The sequence below is a fragment of the Balaenoptera acutorostrata genome, unplaced genomic scaffold (genome assembly GCF_949987535.1).
Source record: "Balaenoptera acutorostrata unplaced genomic scaffold, mBalAcu1.1 scaffold_538, whole genome shotgun sequence".
NCBI lineage: Eukaryota > Metazoa > Chordata > Mammalia > Artiodactyla > Balaenopteridae > Balaenoptera > Balaenoptera acutorostrata.
The window spans coordinates 157,711-177,357 of NW_026646712.1; the positions used below are offsets into that span (position 1 = coordinate 157,711).

General features: G+C 37.3%; 1 protein-coding gene across 1 annotated transcript in view; it reads right to left on the reverse strand.

Annotated features, from left to right (window-relative positions):
- Positions 1-16,666, reverse strand: part of LOC130707016 (serine/threonine-protein kinase MRCK alpha-like) — a 63,271-nt gene extending 46,605 nt beyond the window's left edge. The window contains exons 1-5 of the mRNA XM_057539647.1: positions 16,452-16,666; positions 13,427-13,520; positions 12,921-13,051; positions 11,562-11,626; positions 8,746-8,822 (exon numbers count right to left, since the gene is read on the reverse strand). Coding sequence (XP_057395630.1) covers positions 8,746-8,822; positions 11,562-11,626; positions 12,921-13,051; positions 13,427-13,520; positions 16,452-16,666 — 582 coding nt within the window. The remainder of the gene's footprint in view (positions 1-8,745; positions 8,823-11,561; positions 11,627-12,920; positions 13,052-13,426; positions 13,521-16,451) is intronic.
- Between the last annotated feature and the right edge of the window lie 2,981 nt (positions 16,667-19,647).

The window sequence follows — 19,647 nt, forward strand, 5'->3', positions numbered from 1 at the left end:
GCTGGAAGTTTCAGATCAGGGTGCCACCGTGGTTGGTTTCTGGTGAGAATTTTCTTTCTAGTTTGCAGACAGCCGACTCCTCACTATGCCCTCACGTGGAAGAGGCCACCAATACTATCAGACTAGGGTCTCACCCTTATGATCTCATTTAACCTTAATTACCTCCTAAAAACTCTATCTCCAAATACAGTCACACTGGGGATCAGGGTTTCAATATGAGAATTTAGCAGGAGACAAAATTCATTTCATAGTTTGCTGCCCCACAAAATTCATGTCCTTCTCATATGAAAAATACATTCATTCCAGCACAACAGTCACGAAGTCTTAACTCATTTCAGCATCATCCCTAGTGCCTGAAGTCCAAAGTCTCATCTAAATATCTAAATCAAGTATGTTTGAAATTTGAGGTACAGTTCATCCTGAGGCAAACTTCCTCTCCAAGCTGTGAATCTATAAAACCAAACATATTATGTGCTTCCCAAATACAATGTTGGGACAGGCATAGGATAGACTTTCCTACTCCATGAGGGAGAAATAGGAGAGAAGGAAGGGGTGGCAGGTCCCAAGCAAGTTCAAAACATAGCAAGGCAGACTCCATTAGATCTTAAGGCTCCAGAAGAATCCTCTTTGCCTCAATGTCCTACCTTCCTGGCCCACCGAGGTGGCAGCATCACCCTCACCCCCCACTCCTCTGTGGGGTGACCCTGCCCCTTCAGCTAGATGGGACCTGCCCACATGGCTTTCTACAGAAGCTCTGCCTCTGAAACAGAGGAGCAAATAGTTTTGTCCCCTGGGGCTATGATGTGAGTGGCAGCCCTCATGATCTCTGAATTGCCTTTCGGGTCATTCTTGCCTTTCCTTTAAGAATAGTGCAAGTTCACAGCCACATAGCTCTAGGTCCTCTTCTGTAGAACCCAAGAAGTCTGACAGCTTTCCTTCATTCTCCCTGGCTTTCTCTGTCCCCTTTACTTCAAACTGGCAGTGTCTCTGCTGGTTTAATGCCATCTCTATTCCTGGCCTCTGCTGAGATGACTCATTAAATCCCTGTGTCATACCCGTGATCTTGTTATCAAGTGGCTGTTCAGCCACACCCTCAGTGTTCTCTTCAGAACAAGCTTTCTTTTTTTGCAATATGATTGGGTTGAGAGTTTTCTAAATTTCTAATTTCTGGTTCCTTTTTGCTTAATAATTCCTTCTTCAATTCATATCTCTCCTCTTGCATTTTACTGTAAGCAGTAAGGCGAACCCAAGCCACACCTTCAATACTTTGCTTAGAAATCTCATTTGCTAAATATCCAATCTCATTGCTTGCAAGTTCTACCTTCCACAAAACACTAGAACACCCTTCAGCCAAGTTCTTTGCCACTTTATAACAAGGATCACCTTTCCTCCAATTTCCAATAAGCTCTTCCTCATTTCCATTTGAATGGCCCTGAACATCTACACTCCACCAATATTCTGTTCATGAATATTTATATATTTTTCTAAGTAGATGGAGGCTTTCTCTCCACCTCTCCCTTTTTCTTTTTGAGCTGTCAGCAGAATCACCTTTAATGTCCATATTTCTACCAACAATCCCTTCATAGCAATCTGGGCTTTTCCTAACATGCACCTCAAAACTCTCCCATCCCCTCTCCTTTACAGTTCCAAAGCCGTCCACATTTGTAGGTATTTGTTACAGCAGCACTTCTCTTCTAAGCACCAAAATCTGCCTTAGTGTTCTCGAGAGGAACAGAAACACCAGGAATGTATATCAGTATCTGTATCTATATATCTATATCTCCTATTGGTTATGTTTCATAATCATGTGAGCCAATTCTTTTTAATATCTGTATCTTTTTATGTATCCTTATGTATGTGTGTATATATATATATATGTTTTTGTCTTATATAAATATATATTTATATGTATATTTTATATATATTTATTTATTGTAAGGAATTGGTTCACATGATTATGCAGACTTAGAAATCTCAAGACCTGAAGTCAACAAGCTGGAGCCCCAAAAGAGTCAATGATGTAGTTCGAGTCAAATCTGAAGGCCTGGGAACCAGGAGAGCTGATGGTGTAAGTTCCAGTCCAAAAGCCAGCAGGCTTTTAGACCCAAGAAGAGCCAAAGTTCCAGTTCAAATCCAGAGGCAGGAAAAGACTGATGTCCCAGCTCAGTAGTCAACCAGAAGAAGTGATTCTCTGGAGGGTTAGTCTTTGTGACCTATTCATGTCTTCAACTGATTAGATGAGGCCCACTCACATTGGGGAGAGCAATCTTCTTTACTTAGTCCCTCAATTTATATGTTCATCTTATCCAAAAATACAGTCACAAACACACTCGAATAATGTTTGGCCAAATGTCTGAGCACCCTGTGGCCTACTCAAATAGATTTCAATAGTTATCTTTAACTATCTGCCCCAGATATAATGCCTGTTTTATCATTTTTCATATTGGTTTTATGTGTCTTTGTTTGTTTCTTAATGAACCATGTCACACTTTTGTCAATTTTGTTAGTTTTATCAAGGTTGAAACTATTGGCTTTACTGTTCCATTCTATTTTATGTTACTTTTTTACTTCATTATTTTTTTTACTTTTGCCTGCCACCTTCTTTGGGTATAAATTGCTTTTCTTTTTGTAACTTCTTAAAATGGATGCTTAGCCCATTAACTTTTCAGGCTTTCTTCTTGTCTAGCTTATGTACATAAGGGTATAAATTTTTTCTAAATACTGCTTTAGCTGCATTCCACAAGTGTTGATATGTAGTATTTTATTACTGACTTCAAACTATTTTCTAATATCCATTAGAATTTCTCCTTTGATTCATAGTTTACTTAAAAAGGTATTTCTTGATTTACATTAGGAATTTAACATATATTTTAAAATATTGATTTATAACTTAGCTTTCTCATGGTCAGAGAGCATACTTTCCATGAGTCCAATCCATTTACATTTGTTGTTGAGTCTTAGTTTGTGGTCCATCTGCTTATTTTTGTTAATGTTTTTGTGATTTTAAAGAGAAAATGCATTCAGCATGTGTTATGTGAACTGTTCTATATTTGTCCACTTTCCATATTTGTCCACTTTTGTTAATCATTTTATTCAAATATTGTCTGTCAATTACTGAGAAATGTGTGTTCAGATCTTCCACTATAGTTGTCAGTTTGTCTATTTCTTCTTGTAGTTCTGTCAAATTCCATATTATTTATATTTAGACTACATTATATGGTCAATATATATTTAAGATTAGTGTGACTTCCAGGTAAAATAACCTTTATTATATAATTGACTTGCTTTACCTACAATAATTTTTTTTGCTTTAGATTTTATTTTATCTGATATTTATGTAACTTGTTTTAGCTAATGTTTAGATATTAATGCTTTCTGTATACTTATGTTTTACATGTTTCCCTTATGGACAGTATATGTTAGATTTTATTTTTATCTAGTCTGACAATCTTTATTTTTTCACTGGAGTAATTTTCTTCCCTTTTAATCATTTTAGTTACTGACTTACTGAGATTTATTTCTATCATCTTAGTTTGTGCTATTTGTCCCATCTATTCCTTGTTTCTTTTCCTCTCCTTTCTTGTCTTGTTAGATTAGCCAAATATGGTTATAATTACTTTTTCACCTTTGAACTTGTTAATACTGTTCCTATCCTATTTGTAGTTTCCCTAGAAATTAAAGCATGTACAATTAACTCCACAAATCTGAATTTAATCAAATCCTTACCCTCCTCCTGAGCAATACATGGATCTTGGAACACTTTCAATTCATTTACCCCTCTTTTGAATTAAATGTTATTATCTCCATTTGAAAGTCCATCTTGGTTTGTTTTTTAATTCTGTAGAGATTATCACTGTTTTATTCAGTCAATGCTAATTTACATTTGCTTATATATTTACCACTTTCTTTGTTCTTTTTTCCTTTCCTATCTTAGACCTACCATTTGGGATCAGTTTCCTACTGCCTAAACTACACTCTTTAGAATTTCCTTTAATGAGATTTTGTTGCTGACAGATCCTCTTCTCTTAATTTTCATTTATCTGTAAATAAAAAATTCATCCTCATTTTTGATAGATAGGTTTACAGTTATTTTCTTATAGTACATTGAATATATCTTTCCTCCTCTAGCTTCTGTTGAAATTTTTAAGAATTCAGCTATCATTCCCTCTGTTATTATTTTTAGGGTAATCAATCTTTTTTCTCTGGATGACTTAAAGATTTTGTTCTTCATCATTTTCTGCAGCTCTACAATGTATCTAGACATGAATATATTCTCCTTTATCATGCTTGGAATTTCTAAGCTTCTTGCGTCTGTGGATCTAGTCTTGAGTCTGAAAAAGTCTCCGCTATGACATTTTTAACTATTGCTCTGCTCTCTCTACTCACCTTTCAGGACTTGAGCCAACTGCTGGGAATTTCTCACTTAATTCCTACAATTTTTATCCTCTCTGCTGTATTTTCTCTTTTCTCTCTCCATTTTGTTCTGGTTTGTCTTTTAATTCACAAATTCTCCCTTCCACTGTCTTCATTTTGCTTCCAGTTATGTCCACTGATTCTTTTTTTAAATATGCCATGCCATATTTTATTATTGCTTCCCTGAATTTATTTCCAAGTTTATCATTGACCATATTTTACAAATTCTAAGATGCACATTTTTTTTTACATTTTAACATCTTTGAAATAGAGATATTTCTGAAAATCACTATTATTTTACAATTATCATCAGCCAAAAAAGCAACCAAATCATTTTGTGCACAAAACTGAACCTACAAATTGGTATAAAAGGAACAAAAGCATTTGTAAGATTGGTAACTATGAACCAGGTACAAGAGCTTCTTAAAATTTTTCTCCCATAAATATAAGAGATGCAGAACAGGAGCTGAAACTACAGCCACCATTTGATTAAGCTTCAATAAACTACGGCATTCTCCAATATCTATGTGCTTTTGCACAGGGCAAGTAGGTGATTAAAAGAGATTGAAAAAGACAACCAGCCCTGCATTTTTCAAATCTTTGCACTACCCTCTTCAACTGCCCCCAGGACATTGGTATTGCTTTTGCTTTACTATTTGCATTAGTTTTCTATTGCTGAGTAACCATTTACCACAAACGTGGCACCTTGAAACAATACCCATTTATTATCTCACAGTCATGCATGTCAAGAATCTGGGCTTGACCCAGCTCCCAGAGAAATGGAAATAAGAACACAAATAAACAAATGGGACCTAATGAAACTTAAAAGCTTTTGCACAGCAAAGGAAACCATAAACAAGACCAAAAGACAACCCTCAGAATGGGAGAAAATATTTGCAAATGAAGCAACTGACAAAGGATTAATCTCCAAGATTTACAAGCAGCTCATGCAGCTCAATAACAAAAAAACGAACAACCCAATCCAAAAATGGGCAGAAGATCTAAATAGACATTTCTCCAAAGAAGATATACAGATGGCCTACAGACACATGAAAGAATGCTCAACATCATTAATCATTAGAGAAATGCAAATCAAAACTACAATGAGATATCATCTCACACCGGTCAGAATGGCCATCATCAAAAAATCTAGAAACAATAAATGCTGGAGAGAGTGTGGAGGAAAGGGAACACTCTTGCACTGTTGGTGGGAATGTAAATTGATACAGCCACTATGGAGAACAGTATGGAGGTTCCTTAAAAAACTACAAATAGAACTACCATATGACCCAGCAATCCCACTACTGGGCATATACCCTGAGAAAACCATAGGTCAAAAAGAGTCATGTACCAAAATGTTCACTGCAGCTCTATTTACAATAGCCAGGACATGGAAGCAACCTAAATGTCCATCGACAGATGAATGGATAAAGAAGATGTGGCACATATATACAATGGAATATTACTCAGCCATAAAAAGAAATGAAATGGAGGTATTTGTAATGAGGTGGATGGAGTTAGAGTCTATCATACAGAGTGAAGTAAGTCAGAAAGAGAAAAACAAATACAGTATGCTAACACATATATATGGAATCTAAGGGGAAAAAAAAAAAAAAAGGCCATGAAGAACCTAGTGGCAAGACGGGAATAAAGACACAGACCTACTAGAAAATGGACTTGAGGATATGGGGAGGGGGTGGGGTGAGATGTGACAGGGTAAGAGAGTGTCATGGACATATATACACTACCAAATGTAAAATAGATAGCTAGTGGGAAGCAGCCGCATAGCACAGGGAGATCAGCTCGGTGCTTTGTGACCACCTAGAGGGGTGGGATGGGGAGGGTGGGAGGGAGGGAGATGCAAGAGGGAAGAGAAATGGGAACATATTGTATATGTATAACTGATTCACTTTGTTATAAAGCGGATGCTAACGCACTATTGTAAGGCAATTATACTTCAATAAAGATGTTTAAAAAAAAAAAAAAAGAATCTGGGCTTGGCATGGCTGGGTAATCTGCTCAGAGTCTCACAAGGCTGAAATCAAAGTATCAGAAAGGCTGGTATCCCATTTGAGGTTTGGGGTCCTCTTTCCAGTTCATGTGGCTGTTAGCAGAACTCATTTCCTTGCAGCTATAAAACTCACGGGGGCTGCATTTTCAAGGTCAGCATAATAGCATCTCTCTGACACTCAACCTTCTTGTAAAGAGTTCACCTTATTATGTCTGGTCCACCTAGCATAGTCTCCCTTTTCATTAACTCAAAGTCAACTGATGAGTAACCTAATGATAAGAATGATATTCTATCATTTTCACTGATCCTCCCCACACTCAAGGGGAGGGGATTTTACAGGGTATGTACAGCAGGTGGCAAAAACTAATTCTAAAGGTCAATTCAAATTCTGCCTACCAGACTACCCCAAAGAGAAGGCCTCAGGGCTTCCATCTGGCTCTTCTTACCATAATAGGCCTCCCTCACTCCCCAGACTGCAGAGATCATGCATGGATCATACCAGTTTTTTAGTATATTTATTCAAATTATATATTCAGTAACCACAGGTTAGATTCACGGTCCCTTGGAGTCCACTGAGACACAGTCCCAGCCCAAAATGTCATTTACCTCCTGTATGATATAGCTCCAGGCTGACTTGTGGACATTGGTGGTGCTTTGTGTCCCAGAAATTAGCATTGACAAAGAGCCAGTGTTTACCATCTCTGAAAAGTCTGGTGTTTCCTTTTGCCTAGTGCACAACGATTCTGTAATTGCCTGCAGAGCCCTTCCTTCCAGCAGCAGTGGGTCCTGGTCCGCAGTCTCCTTCTACACTCTGTGAACCAGCCCCATCTTCTAAGCTTCTAGGTTCTTAAACCCCAACCCCTTCCTTTTGTTTTTCAAGCTCCAGAGATGGTAGCTTCTCCTGCCTCTGTGTCACCTCACCGTTTGCTTTTTGCATTTTTAGTCCTCCAATGTCTGTTTAACCAATTCTCTGTTTTAAAATAAAGGAATGAACCCAGAGGACATTATGCTAAGTGAAATAAGCCAGTCACAGAAGGACAAATACTGCATGATTCCACTTATAAGAAGAATCTAAAATAGTCAGACTCATAGAAGCAGAGAGTGGAATGGTGAATGTCAGTGACTGCGGGGAGAGGAAAATGGGGAAATGTCTGTCAGTGAGTGCAAAGTTTCAGTTACGCAAGATGAATAAATTCTAGAGATCTGCTGTACAACGTTGTGCCGATAGTTAACCATACGGTTAAATGCACTTAAGAACTTGTTAAAAGGGTTTATGTTAAGCGTTCTTACAGGAATTCCCTGGCAGTCAAGTGGTTAGGACTCTGAGCTTCCACTGCTGGGGCCCAGGGTTCAATCCCTGGTTGGGGAACTAAGACCCTGCATGCCACACAGCAAAGAAGCATAAAAAACAAACAAACAAAAACAGTGTTCTTACAACAACAAAGAAGAAGCACAAGGAAATTTTTGGAGGTAATTGATATATCTATTACTTTGTGGTGATGGTTTCATGGGTGTATGTGTATGTACAAAGTCATCAAACTATATACGTTAAATATGTACATCAGTTGTATATCAACTGCACCTAAATAAAGCTTTTCAAAATAAATAGATAAAATAAAATGTCTCCATTAAAATAACTGTTACAGTTCCTATTTTTCTGACTGGAGCCAGACGTATATCCAAGGGTTCCTCAATAATAGAATGGGTAAATAAACTACAATATATTCATATAATGGACCATCATATATATTGAAATACAGTTGAACATATTATTGCTGCACATGGATGAAACTCACCCATGCTGCGACACAAAAGGACATATACAGTATGATTCCACTTACATACATTCTAAAATTAAATCCTCTTGTGTAGGGATGCATACATCGTGTGTAAAAACATAACAAAAACAAGGACGTCCTTACCATGAGCAGCAGAGTAGCAGTTGCCCACAGCAGAGAGGGAGGGCTTGCTACCAACTAGAAGGGCACACTTCTGGGGCATCAGTCGTGTTTCCTGTCTTCACCTGAGTGCGGACTATAGAGGTGTTTTTTACACTTTTCTGTACGTGTGTCATAGTTCACAGTGTAAAATATTTTGTTTGTTATTTTAATTCTAATACAGATGACCTTGTAACTTACATAAACTTGCAGCCTTACTTTCCATGAAAACTGTTTCTTTCCTATGTGCTTATATCAAGACTTCAGGCCTCTCTCAGGGAATAATATTAAAAACAGTTTTATTGCAAGAAGAAAGTGCCACTCTGAGCACATCAGTGACTGCTGAAGTGGCTGTAGAACATACTCAAGAAGTTTAGTACTTACTTCACACTGAGCCACGGCATAGGTAGTTGTATTAAAACGTGCCAAGGAAGATGAACTTGGGTCTGGTAGCACTAAACCTGGAACACAACAGCAAACATTTATTAAACTCAGAAAATTGAAACTAACGTTCATGCCTTTTTGGACCTTAATCTCTTTAAAATTGTTCTCAAACCATATTTTCAGAGGTAATCTGATCTATCATCTATATATACTTAAGTCAAAGGATGTTTATATTTATTTGTGTATGTTAAGTACATTTAATATGTCTAAGCATTCTGCATCTCAAACGAAACAATAATTTTTAGCAAATTTATGGTAAACTTATCATGGAAGTATATAAATAAATTATATAAGTTTTCATGAATTAACTCCTGTGTGTCAAATCACAGCTTTCTTTTCCCTAATAGTATTAGGTTTATATAGAACTTGAAACAATTTTAGAAGCCCCAAGGGGATTTCAGCAATATGGTGATGCCAATGATGGCTGCTTTTCCTATGCTAGTTTCTCCCCACTTCAGGAATCAATTTCAAATGATTCCTCTTAGGTACCTAGTACAATTACCCCTCAGTATCCAGAGGAGATTCATTACAGTACCCACTGCAGATACCAAAATCCTCTGATGCTCAAGTTCTTTATATAAAATGATGTAGTATTTACATATAACCTACCCACATCCTCCTGTATACTTTAAATCATCTCTAGAATACTCATAGTACCTAATACAATGTAAATGTTATGTAAATAGTTGCTGGCAGGTGGCAAATTCAACGTAAATTCTATGTAAATAGTTGCTGGTGCATGGCAAATTCAAGTTTTCCTTTTTGGAACTTTCTGGAATTTTTTAATTTAATGTTTTTGATCTGAGTTGGTTGAATCCACAGATGCGAAACCCGCAGATATGGAGGGTCAAATGTATGCATTTCTTTGCCTAAGTTTCTATAAGAAGAACACAGGCAGACATAAAACAAATATTAATTATACTTAAAACTTTTATCATATTGTCAAGGCTTTGTTTATTTAGACAGAATAAAGTATCCAACTACAAGGTTTTTTTCCTTAAAGGAACTTTAAAGAAATTCCATGCATTATCATTTAGCAATTTTACTAACTTTAAATATATTCAAAATGAAGTCTTATTGTAAGATTATAATTTTACTTAAATATGAGAGAAGAAAAAGCACGAATTCAGACTTTCTCTAACAAGCATACCTTTAGCAACTGACATTGCCAGGAGTATGAATTTTCCAGCTATAAATCACTAAACCCAATTGCTTAATACTCAAACAAGGAAAGGTGTTCAGAAATGCCACATAATACCGCACAAAGATAGTATTGCTCTGCAGCATTTAGAGAAAAACTAATGGTAAAAATAAAATTCCAGGATAAAAATGTTAACTTGATAAAGTATTGTGATTATATAGATATATAGAGATATATAGAGATAGATAGATATGTAGTCTTTCTCTTTTAGGTTCCTTCTAAAAATTGTCAAACCTATCATTACTCCCACCTATCAATGTTTTGTTATCCAAAGTACCCCATCCGCTGGTGCTGTGTAGTGAGCGATACTCTGGCCTTGACTTCTTTGCTGCAGCCTGAGCCCCGGAAGCACCACCACCTGAGCACGCTACATCACTTACCCTACATTCAGTGCTTCCTACGCCTCTCTTGAATTAGAACCTGTCTTGGTTCTCATCTTTGCAAGGGTACTCAAGTTCTCTTTAATTGTTTCTTCTATTGCCCATAAAAAAGTCCACTCACAACTATTTATTGGACAAATATTTACTTCCAGAGTTTGCCTATCCTGAATTCCTTATGAGCCTACTCTCTCCCTTCCAGAATATTCATCAGCTGGCACAGGCCCAGAGTCATGGGACTCTAATCCAGGCCAATGTGAGCCAAAAAACTGGGGCATGAAAGGAAAGGGGAACTCAGACAGGTAGAAGCTCCACTAACTCATTTGCATAAGAAATGGCTTCTGTTAAGACAATAAAATATCCCTTCAGTTAAAAGTAACATCCACAGTTTTTTTAAAAAATTAAATTCTCATATTATTAATACCCTCATAATGAGAAAAACTTAAGAAACCCATGTACTGAAAAGGGTGACACATTCTTAGCTTCCAGAGTCATGGGCAAATGTCAGGAAATCTTAGTGGAGAACAAAAAGGTTAAGAGATAGTTGAAAATGGCTTAAAGCGGGATCGCGGAGGATGAAGAGCGGAGGAGGATGAGGGGCATCGTGATGCAAGTCTGAGGGAGTGTCCCATGACGTCTCCGCAGCTGCGCTTTGCCGTATCCCACTCTGCCTCTTACAGCTCTGAACACACGGACCCGTGTTGCCTCGACTCTGTCCAATTTGAACAACAGCCGACTTCCCCATCGCCAGAGTGGTTTGCCTCATGCTGCAACACATGGGAGCATTCCAAAACTGGGAAGTGATTGGTATGAATTGAAAACTTTTACCAATGACAAACATGTTTTATGAAATATTTCGTCATGCTGAAAAAAAGGTAGTTCCAGTTAAGCATAATATTTTGCTTTCTTTGTGATAGAAAAATCTCTAAATTGTATAAAATAAAACCCAACAAAATGGCTCTTCGAATATTTTACCAAATGAGAGTAGAAACACACACACACACACACACACACACACACAGTAACCTTGGGCTCTAAGCTGGCTTCCAAGAGCTAATCTCCCACCTTCATAGTAACCTGGCTCCCTTGTAGCCAGCTGGGCCCATGGACGTGTAGCGCAATAGGTCCTGATTTAGGCAACACTGAGCCCCATACCCTTTTAGGTCTGAGTTCCTCACCCTTATTCAGGTGTTCAATTTCTAACCACAGGTCAGATTGGTACTTCTCTCTGGCTTTCATTTTACTAAAAGAGGCAGAAAGAAGGGAAGACATCATTAAGTGCTAAGTGCAAGAGACTGACCTATAATTGGATCCCACATAACTGGAATGTGGGGCTAATACAGTTAGTCTTCAGTCAAGCTGAACGTCTTACAACATTCCAAATAACATTCCTTGTTTCATAAGGAACCCAAATAATGGAGCAAATAAATGTGTATATTTATTAACTTTCAATCTGATTTACATGCCTACTTTTGAGCAGATATGAGAACTGAGATGCCCTAAGCATAAGATGAAATAACATGTTTATTGTGGACGATTACACAGATGTTATTTGATAGCTCTTTACACTGTATCATTCACACAATGAGAAATGTCTTTTCCTTTTCATGTTTAATAAAGTATACTGGTCTTATAACTGGATCATTTGCAGCATATAAAGCTTTTGGCTTTAAATAATTCAACTTCTTGCACTGAAGTTGATCCACATGTTAACGATTACAGTTAAGTGAATAAGGCTTTAGGCATGAAAGTGGCCCTCAGAGGCTTATGTTTCTTCTCATCTCACTAAAATGACTCTTTTGGAGCATGTTTATATAAGAAATGGATGTCATATATAGTTTTTCACACTGGTTTGAATTTTCTTTCTTTTCTTCCTTTTACTCTGATGTATTCATTAGCTATGTTTATTGTCTATTTGTATGATTATCATCTACAGTGTTGGAGTTTAATTTGCTCTGTTTTTGTGGTAAGAATGAAACAAACTGCTTCACTAACCAGCAAACAGAATGGAGAGAGGAGCCCTTTAAAAAATATACATGTTGCAATATACAAGTTACAAGCTATAATTAAAAATATGAGAAAACCAACCTCAGTAGACCCTTTAGAAGTTAAAGGTCTATGGGAAATAGGCCACATTTTGAGTTTACCTCATTCTATTTTCATTCAAAAATTTTTTTCCTACATATACGAGGTGTTTCTTACTAGAGGATTTTGGGTGCCTGTGAATCAAGGAAATTTTGCAAATAAGGAGAAAACAACAGAAACTTCATTCACAGATGATTCAGTTTTCAGTATTATTGATGCCATTTTGTAGAGATGCCAGAATCAATTAAAGCCTGTTGAAAGTACATATGTTAAAAGTAACTAATTGCTTTCAAATTTTCATTACTTTTCATTTCATAGAAAAAAACTATTCTTTAAAAAAAAAACACTAAACTTTATGTCATAGGAAGAAACTAAACACATAACTATGCTTTAAGTACTTTGCAACCAGATTATAAATAAGTCGTTTTAAAAATGGTGTCAGTCGGTCTCACCAGTTTAGAGTGCTTGGAGCAGCCTCTGGGAGGATCTTTCTGGAAATTCGCTCTCTGTCGAAAGCCAGCTCCAACTTAAGCATAGCTGACATATCCAGTTTATCAAATCGCTCCATTGCCCCTGGCATTTTCTACAAAATCAGATAAGAAGGTTTTGATTTCCATCTTATATTTACAAAATTTTAAATCACTTCTAGAAAAACTTAGGAGGTGCTGGGGACCATTAGTTTTCTTGAATAGTGAATAGAAAAACTGATTGTTAAATTGTATTATTTTCATTAAATTTGGGGATATTATTAAAGATTCATATGAACAGTCTCATTTTTCTGCTTATAACTATGATAGCTGCCTCCCCTCCCAAAAAAGCAGGGCTCATCTCTTATGAAAAGGCATTTTTCAGGTTGAGATCTAGACAAATTGACATTATTCAGCAACTTTATTATCATCATTTTTAGCTTTCCTTTTTTCCATTCTATGAGTCTTCCTGGGCTGTGACTGACACTCACTCTTGCTCCTTTAACCAAGCTGGAATTTCGTAAAGACTCCACTTCTTTGGTTTTTTCTAAGATCAAGTCCTGGGCATCCTTTTCATCCTTGATGCTGCAATATAGAAAGAAAAAACAGATATAAAATGCAAACATGGAAAAAAATTAATCAACCTAAATGAGGATATGAGAAAGATACATGACAGCAAATCTTAGCATAAGACTATTTAAGGAGTCATAACAAGTAATTTACGACCAACAGAAAAGAGTAAAAATCTAGAGATGCTACCAAAATATATAGCCCTGGATTTTCACAATGCTCTTAGAAAATGTGAAGTGGCTGGCTGGATTTAAGGAACATTGGACAGGAGTAGACGAATTCCTAGGTTCAGACCATGTAGTTGGGGAAATCATTAATTCAAGGCAAAGACAGTTTTATGGACTTAATTAAGAAATGTCACTATTCCGAACTGTTTATTCTTAATTAGAGATTAATGTAAATATTAATGTAAGCATTGAAAATCTACACTACACCCATCTGTAAAATAGCTTACTGGTAAGCATTACGTACAGTCTACACCACTTATTACTATAACGGCCTTAAGCCTCCATTCCCAGAAGGATTGCTCAGTTAATGAGATGGTTAGTCCCATCACTCCCTAGCAAGTTCTGTGCTGGCAAATAAAAACTCAGGTATAAAAGAGAACGAAAGAAAATTTTAGACATACAAAGAGGTAGAAAGTTTATAACACACAGACTTTTCTGAAAGAATTCTTCCAGGATGTTCTCTAGTGCAAAACAAAAGCTGAATTCAAGAGAGAGGGAAACAGGATACAAGAACAGTGGCAACAACTATAATTGTAACTTATGATTAAGTCTAATATACTGTCAATAAATTATAATCTGGATCTAAAATCCCATATGATATCAGCGTTAGATCTGGAGTGGAACTCTCAGAGTTCTGGGCCAAATGCAGGGAGAACACAAGAGCCCTACTCTCACTGTCTCCACTGGCCATTCAATCTTCGTGAAGCAGCAGTCGTCATAGAATAATGACTCTGCTGGATCAAAATCAACGCCTACCAGTAAATAAGCAAATTCTTTGAGCACCTTAGAAAAGATGTGCCTTATAGAAACAAATTACACAATTTTGAATATTTTTATTGTTAATGAAAACTTAGAGCATCTTGTATCCTTACAGTAAGACGTAATATCACAGATTCTCATATAACTGAACTTGAAAAATACATTTCTTCGAATCTGATCTCCAGAAACTTTGTTAGGCTCAATTATGATGTTTTTGTATTAAGTGTGATTATAGTGGAAATTTTTGAAATAAAGCTGCATCTCACATATACTTACATGTGATACATGATATGAAGGGCTTTCAGGAGAAAAAAATATTTCTTGTGTGGCTTTCCTGCATGTTAATAATCAAAGAAGCAAACTGAGCACAATGCTTGAACAAATTCTTATGGAATTTAAAAGGAAATAACTGCCTACGAACAAATCACAATTTAAAAAGTTTAGGCAAAACACAAGACAAACACAAACCAAAATATGTGCAGGGAAGAAACAACAGTGAAACTAGTATGGGCATTGGGTCACATATTCCTGGGAACCAATTTGGTTCTAGCTGCTAGGATTTATGTGAACCTAAGTATATTAAAAACATCTCTGGGGACTTCCCTGGTGGCACAGTGGTTAAGAATCCGCCTGTCAATGCAGAGCGCACGGGTTTGATCCCTGGTCCGGGAGGATCCCACATGCTGCGGGGCAGCTAAGCCAGTGCGCCACAACTACTGAGCCCATGTGCTGCAACTACTGAAGCCTGAGCACCTGGAGCCTGTGCTCCATAACGAAAGAAGCCACCTTCTCTTGCAGAGAAGCCTGAGCTCTGCAAAGAGGAGTGGCCCCCGCTCACAACAATTAGAGAAAGCCCATGTGCAGCAACGAAGACCCAACGCAGCCAAAAAATAAATAAAAATAAGAAATAAAATTTTAAAAAAGCATCTCTGAATTAAGACACAAAATGGAGTATTAATATGTATTTAACTGGCAGAGTAGTTAGAAGCATCGGAAATATATACATTCAAAAAATTGTGTGTGTGGGCTTCCCTGGTAGCGCAGTGGTTGAGAATCCGCCTGCCAATGCAGGGGACACGGGTTCGTGCCCCGGTCCAGGAGGATCCCACATGCCACGGAGCAACTAGGCCCGTGAGCCACAACTACTGAGCCTGCGCGTCTGGAGCCTGTGCTCCGCGTCTGGAGCCTGTGCAACGGGAGAGGCCGCGACAGTGAGAGGCCCGCGCACCGCGATGAAGAGTGGCCCCCGCTCGCCACAACTGGAGAAAGCCCTCGCGCAGAAACGAAGACCCAACACAGCCAAAAAAAAAAAAAAAAAAAAAAAAAGAACACTTCTTACATACTCACAGTACAAAAATAAAAACCTGGAAATCCAACATCAACACAACACTATTAACTAAAATATAGCCTATATTTAAATTTTGTTAATTTTCTTTATATATGTGTGTGTGTATATATATATATTTGCACATTGTGGACACACAGCTTTTTTGTTGTTATTGTTAAATACACACCAAAAAAGAGCTTACAGAAATTGTCTTAATTTTTAATCTCAGTCAAAACTTTAGACTTGATAATTCAGGAAAGTGAGCTGAAGAATGTTTAAGAGTAATAAACACATTTAATTTCCTAATTCATTAATTTCATGATGTATTTAAATATAGTGCTACCTGTATTTCAAAGCACCATTTCCTGTTATAATTTGTAAGAAAAGAAAATAGAAATTTAGCTAAAAAAAAAAGTATTCTTTTGAAAGCAGAAGCCCTGAAACCCAGCTCTAAGTATAAACACTATTTAGCATATATTTTTAAAAAGTGTAATTGAGTTATTACTGGTAAATTAATAGGAAAAGAACTGCAGACATGGGCCTTAAGTACCTTCCTGAGGCATTCTGTAGGGGCTTAAAATCATTCACCCTACAGAACAAGGGCGTTCTGTCCTTGCTCATAGTGACACAAACAGTCCCAGGGTTTCCCCTCCTGGAGATCTTGGTGGAGCAGGGAGGCCTGAAAGTCTAGCTCCAAGTCCTGCAACTGTCCAAAGGAGCTGCCGGTGTGAGGCCAACTGCTGCTCCCTGAGGCTGGAAGGGTCCTGCCCCAGGATTCCAAGGAAGGCACTGGCCTCAGTGGCAGTTAAATGAGAAGACCTAACTGTACAGGCTTGATGGGCATCCATGTATAATGGCCCATCCTGTGGGAAAGGAGGAAATCCTTCCCTGGATCATAGGGTGGGAGAAATCCAAAAGGGCATTCTGGTGATGACATTGTGATACTGAATCATTCAACATAGCCTTTGAACTCTGAACTTTCATATACATACATATATATACAAAATATATATGATTTTATATATATATATAGGACAAGCAGAAATCACTCTAAGTCATTTCATAATTTTTTTATTCTGTTTTGTTTTGTTGAGATATTTCCTTTTGGTAACCATTAATTTTGATAAAATTTCAAACTTGCAGAAAAGCTTAAGAATAGACAAAGGCCTCCTGTAAATTCTTTATCAAATTTACCATTTTAAACATTTTGCCCCATTTACTTTACCTCTCTCTTATTCTCTCACTCCATTTGTTTCTTTGTTTTGTTTTGTTTTTTTTCTGAATCATTTGAAAGTAAGTCATAGACATTAAGCTTTATTACCCCTGAAATACTTAAGAATTAGGACACTCCTTACATAATCACAGTACAAAATTAAAAACCTGGAAATTCAACATCAACACAACACTATTAACTAAAATATAGCCTCTATTCAAATTTTAATTGTCCTAATAATGTCCTTTGTAATTATTTTTCTCCAGGTTCAGGATGGAATCCAGGACTGCTAGCTGCATTTAGGTGACATCTTTAATCTGGAGACGTTCCTCAGTTTGTCTTTGTCTTTTATGACTTGGAGGCTTTGACAAATACAGATCAATTATTTTCAGTTTGGTTTCCACATGATTAGATCCATGTTAGCAGCTTGGAGAGGAATTCCATAAAACTGACGTTCTGCCCAACTGCACCCTCTAAGATGGCACAAACCCCAACACCATGCGCCCCAGGGACACTTGATGTCCATTTGTTGGTGATATTAACTTTGGGTAACCAGATTGTTTCTTTACTGTAAATTTTCTGTTCTCCATTTCTAACTAATAAGCTGTTCTGTAGGAAAATATTTCAAAACTAAGCAGTTATCCTGTTCCTCATCAAACTTTCATCCACTGATCATTCTTACCTGAATGTTATTAATATGCTCTGAAGACAGGTTTCCAATGCCATCATTCCCTCTACATTTGTTAATTGGCATTCACTATAAGAAACAGCTTTTCCTTTTCTCTCACTTATTATGTATTCATTAATTTATTTATACCTGAATATACTAATGGGCTCCGATTTCATCTTATTCCTTATTTATTTTGATGCTCAATTGTCTCCTGTATTAGTCAGCTCAGGGTACTATAACAAAATACCATAGGCTGGGTAGCTTAGACAACAGAAATGTCTTTCTCACAGTTCTGGAGGCTACAAGCCCAAGAACAAGGCATCATAAAAGTAGGTGTCACCCTGAGCCTTCTTCTTTTGGCTTGTAGGTGGCTGCTGTCTCACTGTGTGCTCATATGGCCTCTTCTTTGTGTGCGCTTGGAGAGAGAGAGAGCGGTTTTGATGCCTCTTATAAGTGCCTCACTCTCATGACCTCATCAAACCTAGTCACCTCCCAAAGCCCCCACCTCCAAATCCCATCACATTGGAGGTTAGGACTTCAACATATGAATTTAGGAGGGGAAAATATATTGATCCCGTCTGGACAATTATCTCCTATTGGTCAGAGGGAAACACTTCAAGCCGACTCTTAAGTCCTTTTCACAAGCTCCAATATTATTGGAAGGCTTAATTGTTTTCTGGCATAAGATGTACCAAGGTCATCTTTTTCTTTCATTGTCCTAGATATGGAATCAAGAATTTTCCAAGGACCCCTGTTTCTTTTTATGGGGAGTGATATTTAGAAAACAGCACACTATATGTGATGTTTGCTACTGGCTTATTGCTCACTGCTACTGGCTTATCCCTGCTCTCGGTCCTCTCAGCAGAAAGAACTAGGTGAACATGCAGATATATGCACACACATATACATATACGCACACACACATGTACGTATACAAACATACATATACACGTACACGTACCACTCAAATACACATACCCATGTACACACACATGCTTGTATGCATACCACACATGCACAAACTTATATATACACACACAGACACAGAGACACAGACATATATACATGTATATAAGCTTTGTAAAAATAATAAAATGAAACACAAAATAGACATTTTAAATCTGATTCCTGAACCTGACACTATCACAGAAGCATATCTCTTAGGAAATGGAGTAGGAGCTAGACAACATGGTGAACAAACCTCATAGAATCAGGAGTCATTGACTCTTACCACACCTGTTCACCTGAGAAGCAGCTGTGAAGCATGCTAAGCAGAGTGGCAGCTGTATCTCTTAGCAATACCTTGAGTCTTAAATGTTCTGTGTTCAAAATCTCTACTCTTATAGTCACAAAGGTCATATTCACATTTACTTTAACGTTGGAATAAATATGGCTATATAACAACAACTCTTAGTCTGTAAAACATAGAGATGAATACCTGTTTTCCTTGGGGACTTTGCTAGTGCAAAGCCTTCATTTGGTTGGGCTCATACTGAATGATGCACAAAGAGGCAAGTAGTGGATCAAGGGAAGGCAAGACTCCATGGGACACAATCTAGTCCCTAAATCTCAACTCTAGACCATGAGGAAATTCTCATTTAAATGAGAATTAAATGCAGTTCATTCAATGCTCTTAGCTATATTAAATTAATAGGTAATATTCTATATTATAAATCTCTTTTATAATGTAATCTTTGAGGGCAGGATTGATACACTCATAGCATTTTAGTGGACCTTCTGAAATTTGCTTCGAGAAGACTGGAAGGCAGTGTGAAAGAATGCTGTATCAAGGCTTGCTGAATGATGGATGTTATCAATGAGACCATCCAGTGTGGGTCAGCTCAGGGACACTCCAGATGATGGTTTCCAAGACAAGAGTAAATAAGGACCAGTTGGTCTGAAAAGTGTAATTGGAAACTGTTCTATATACGTCAAATTGTTTAAGA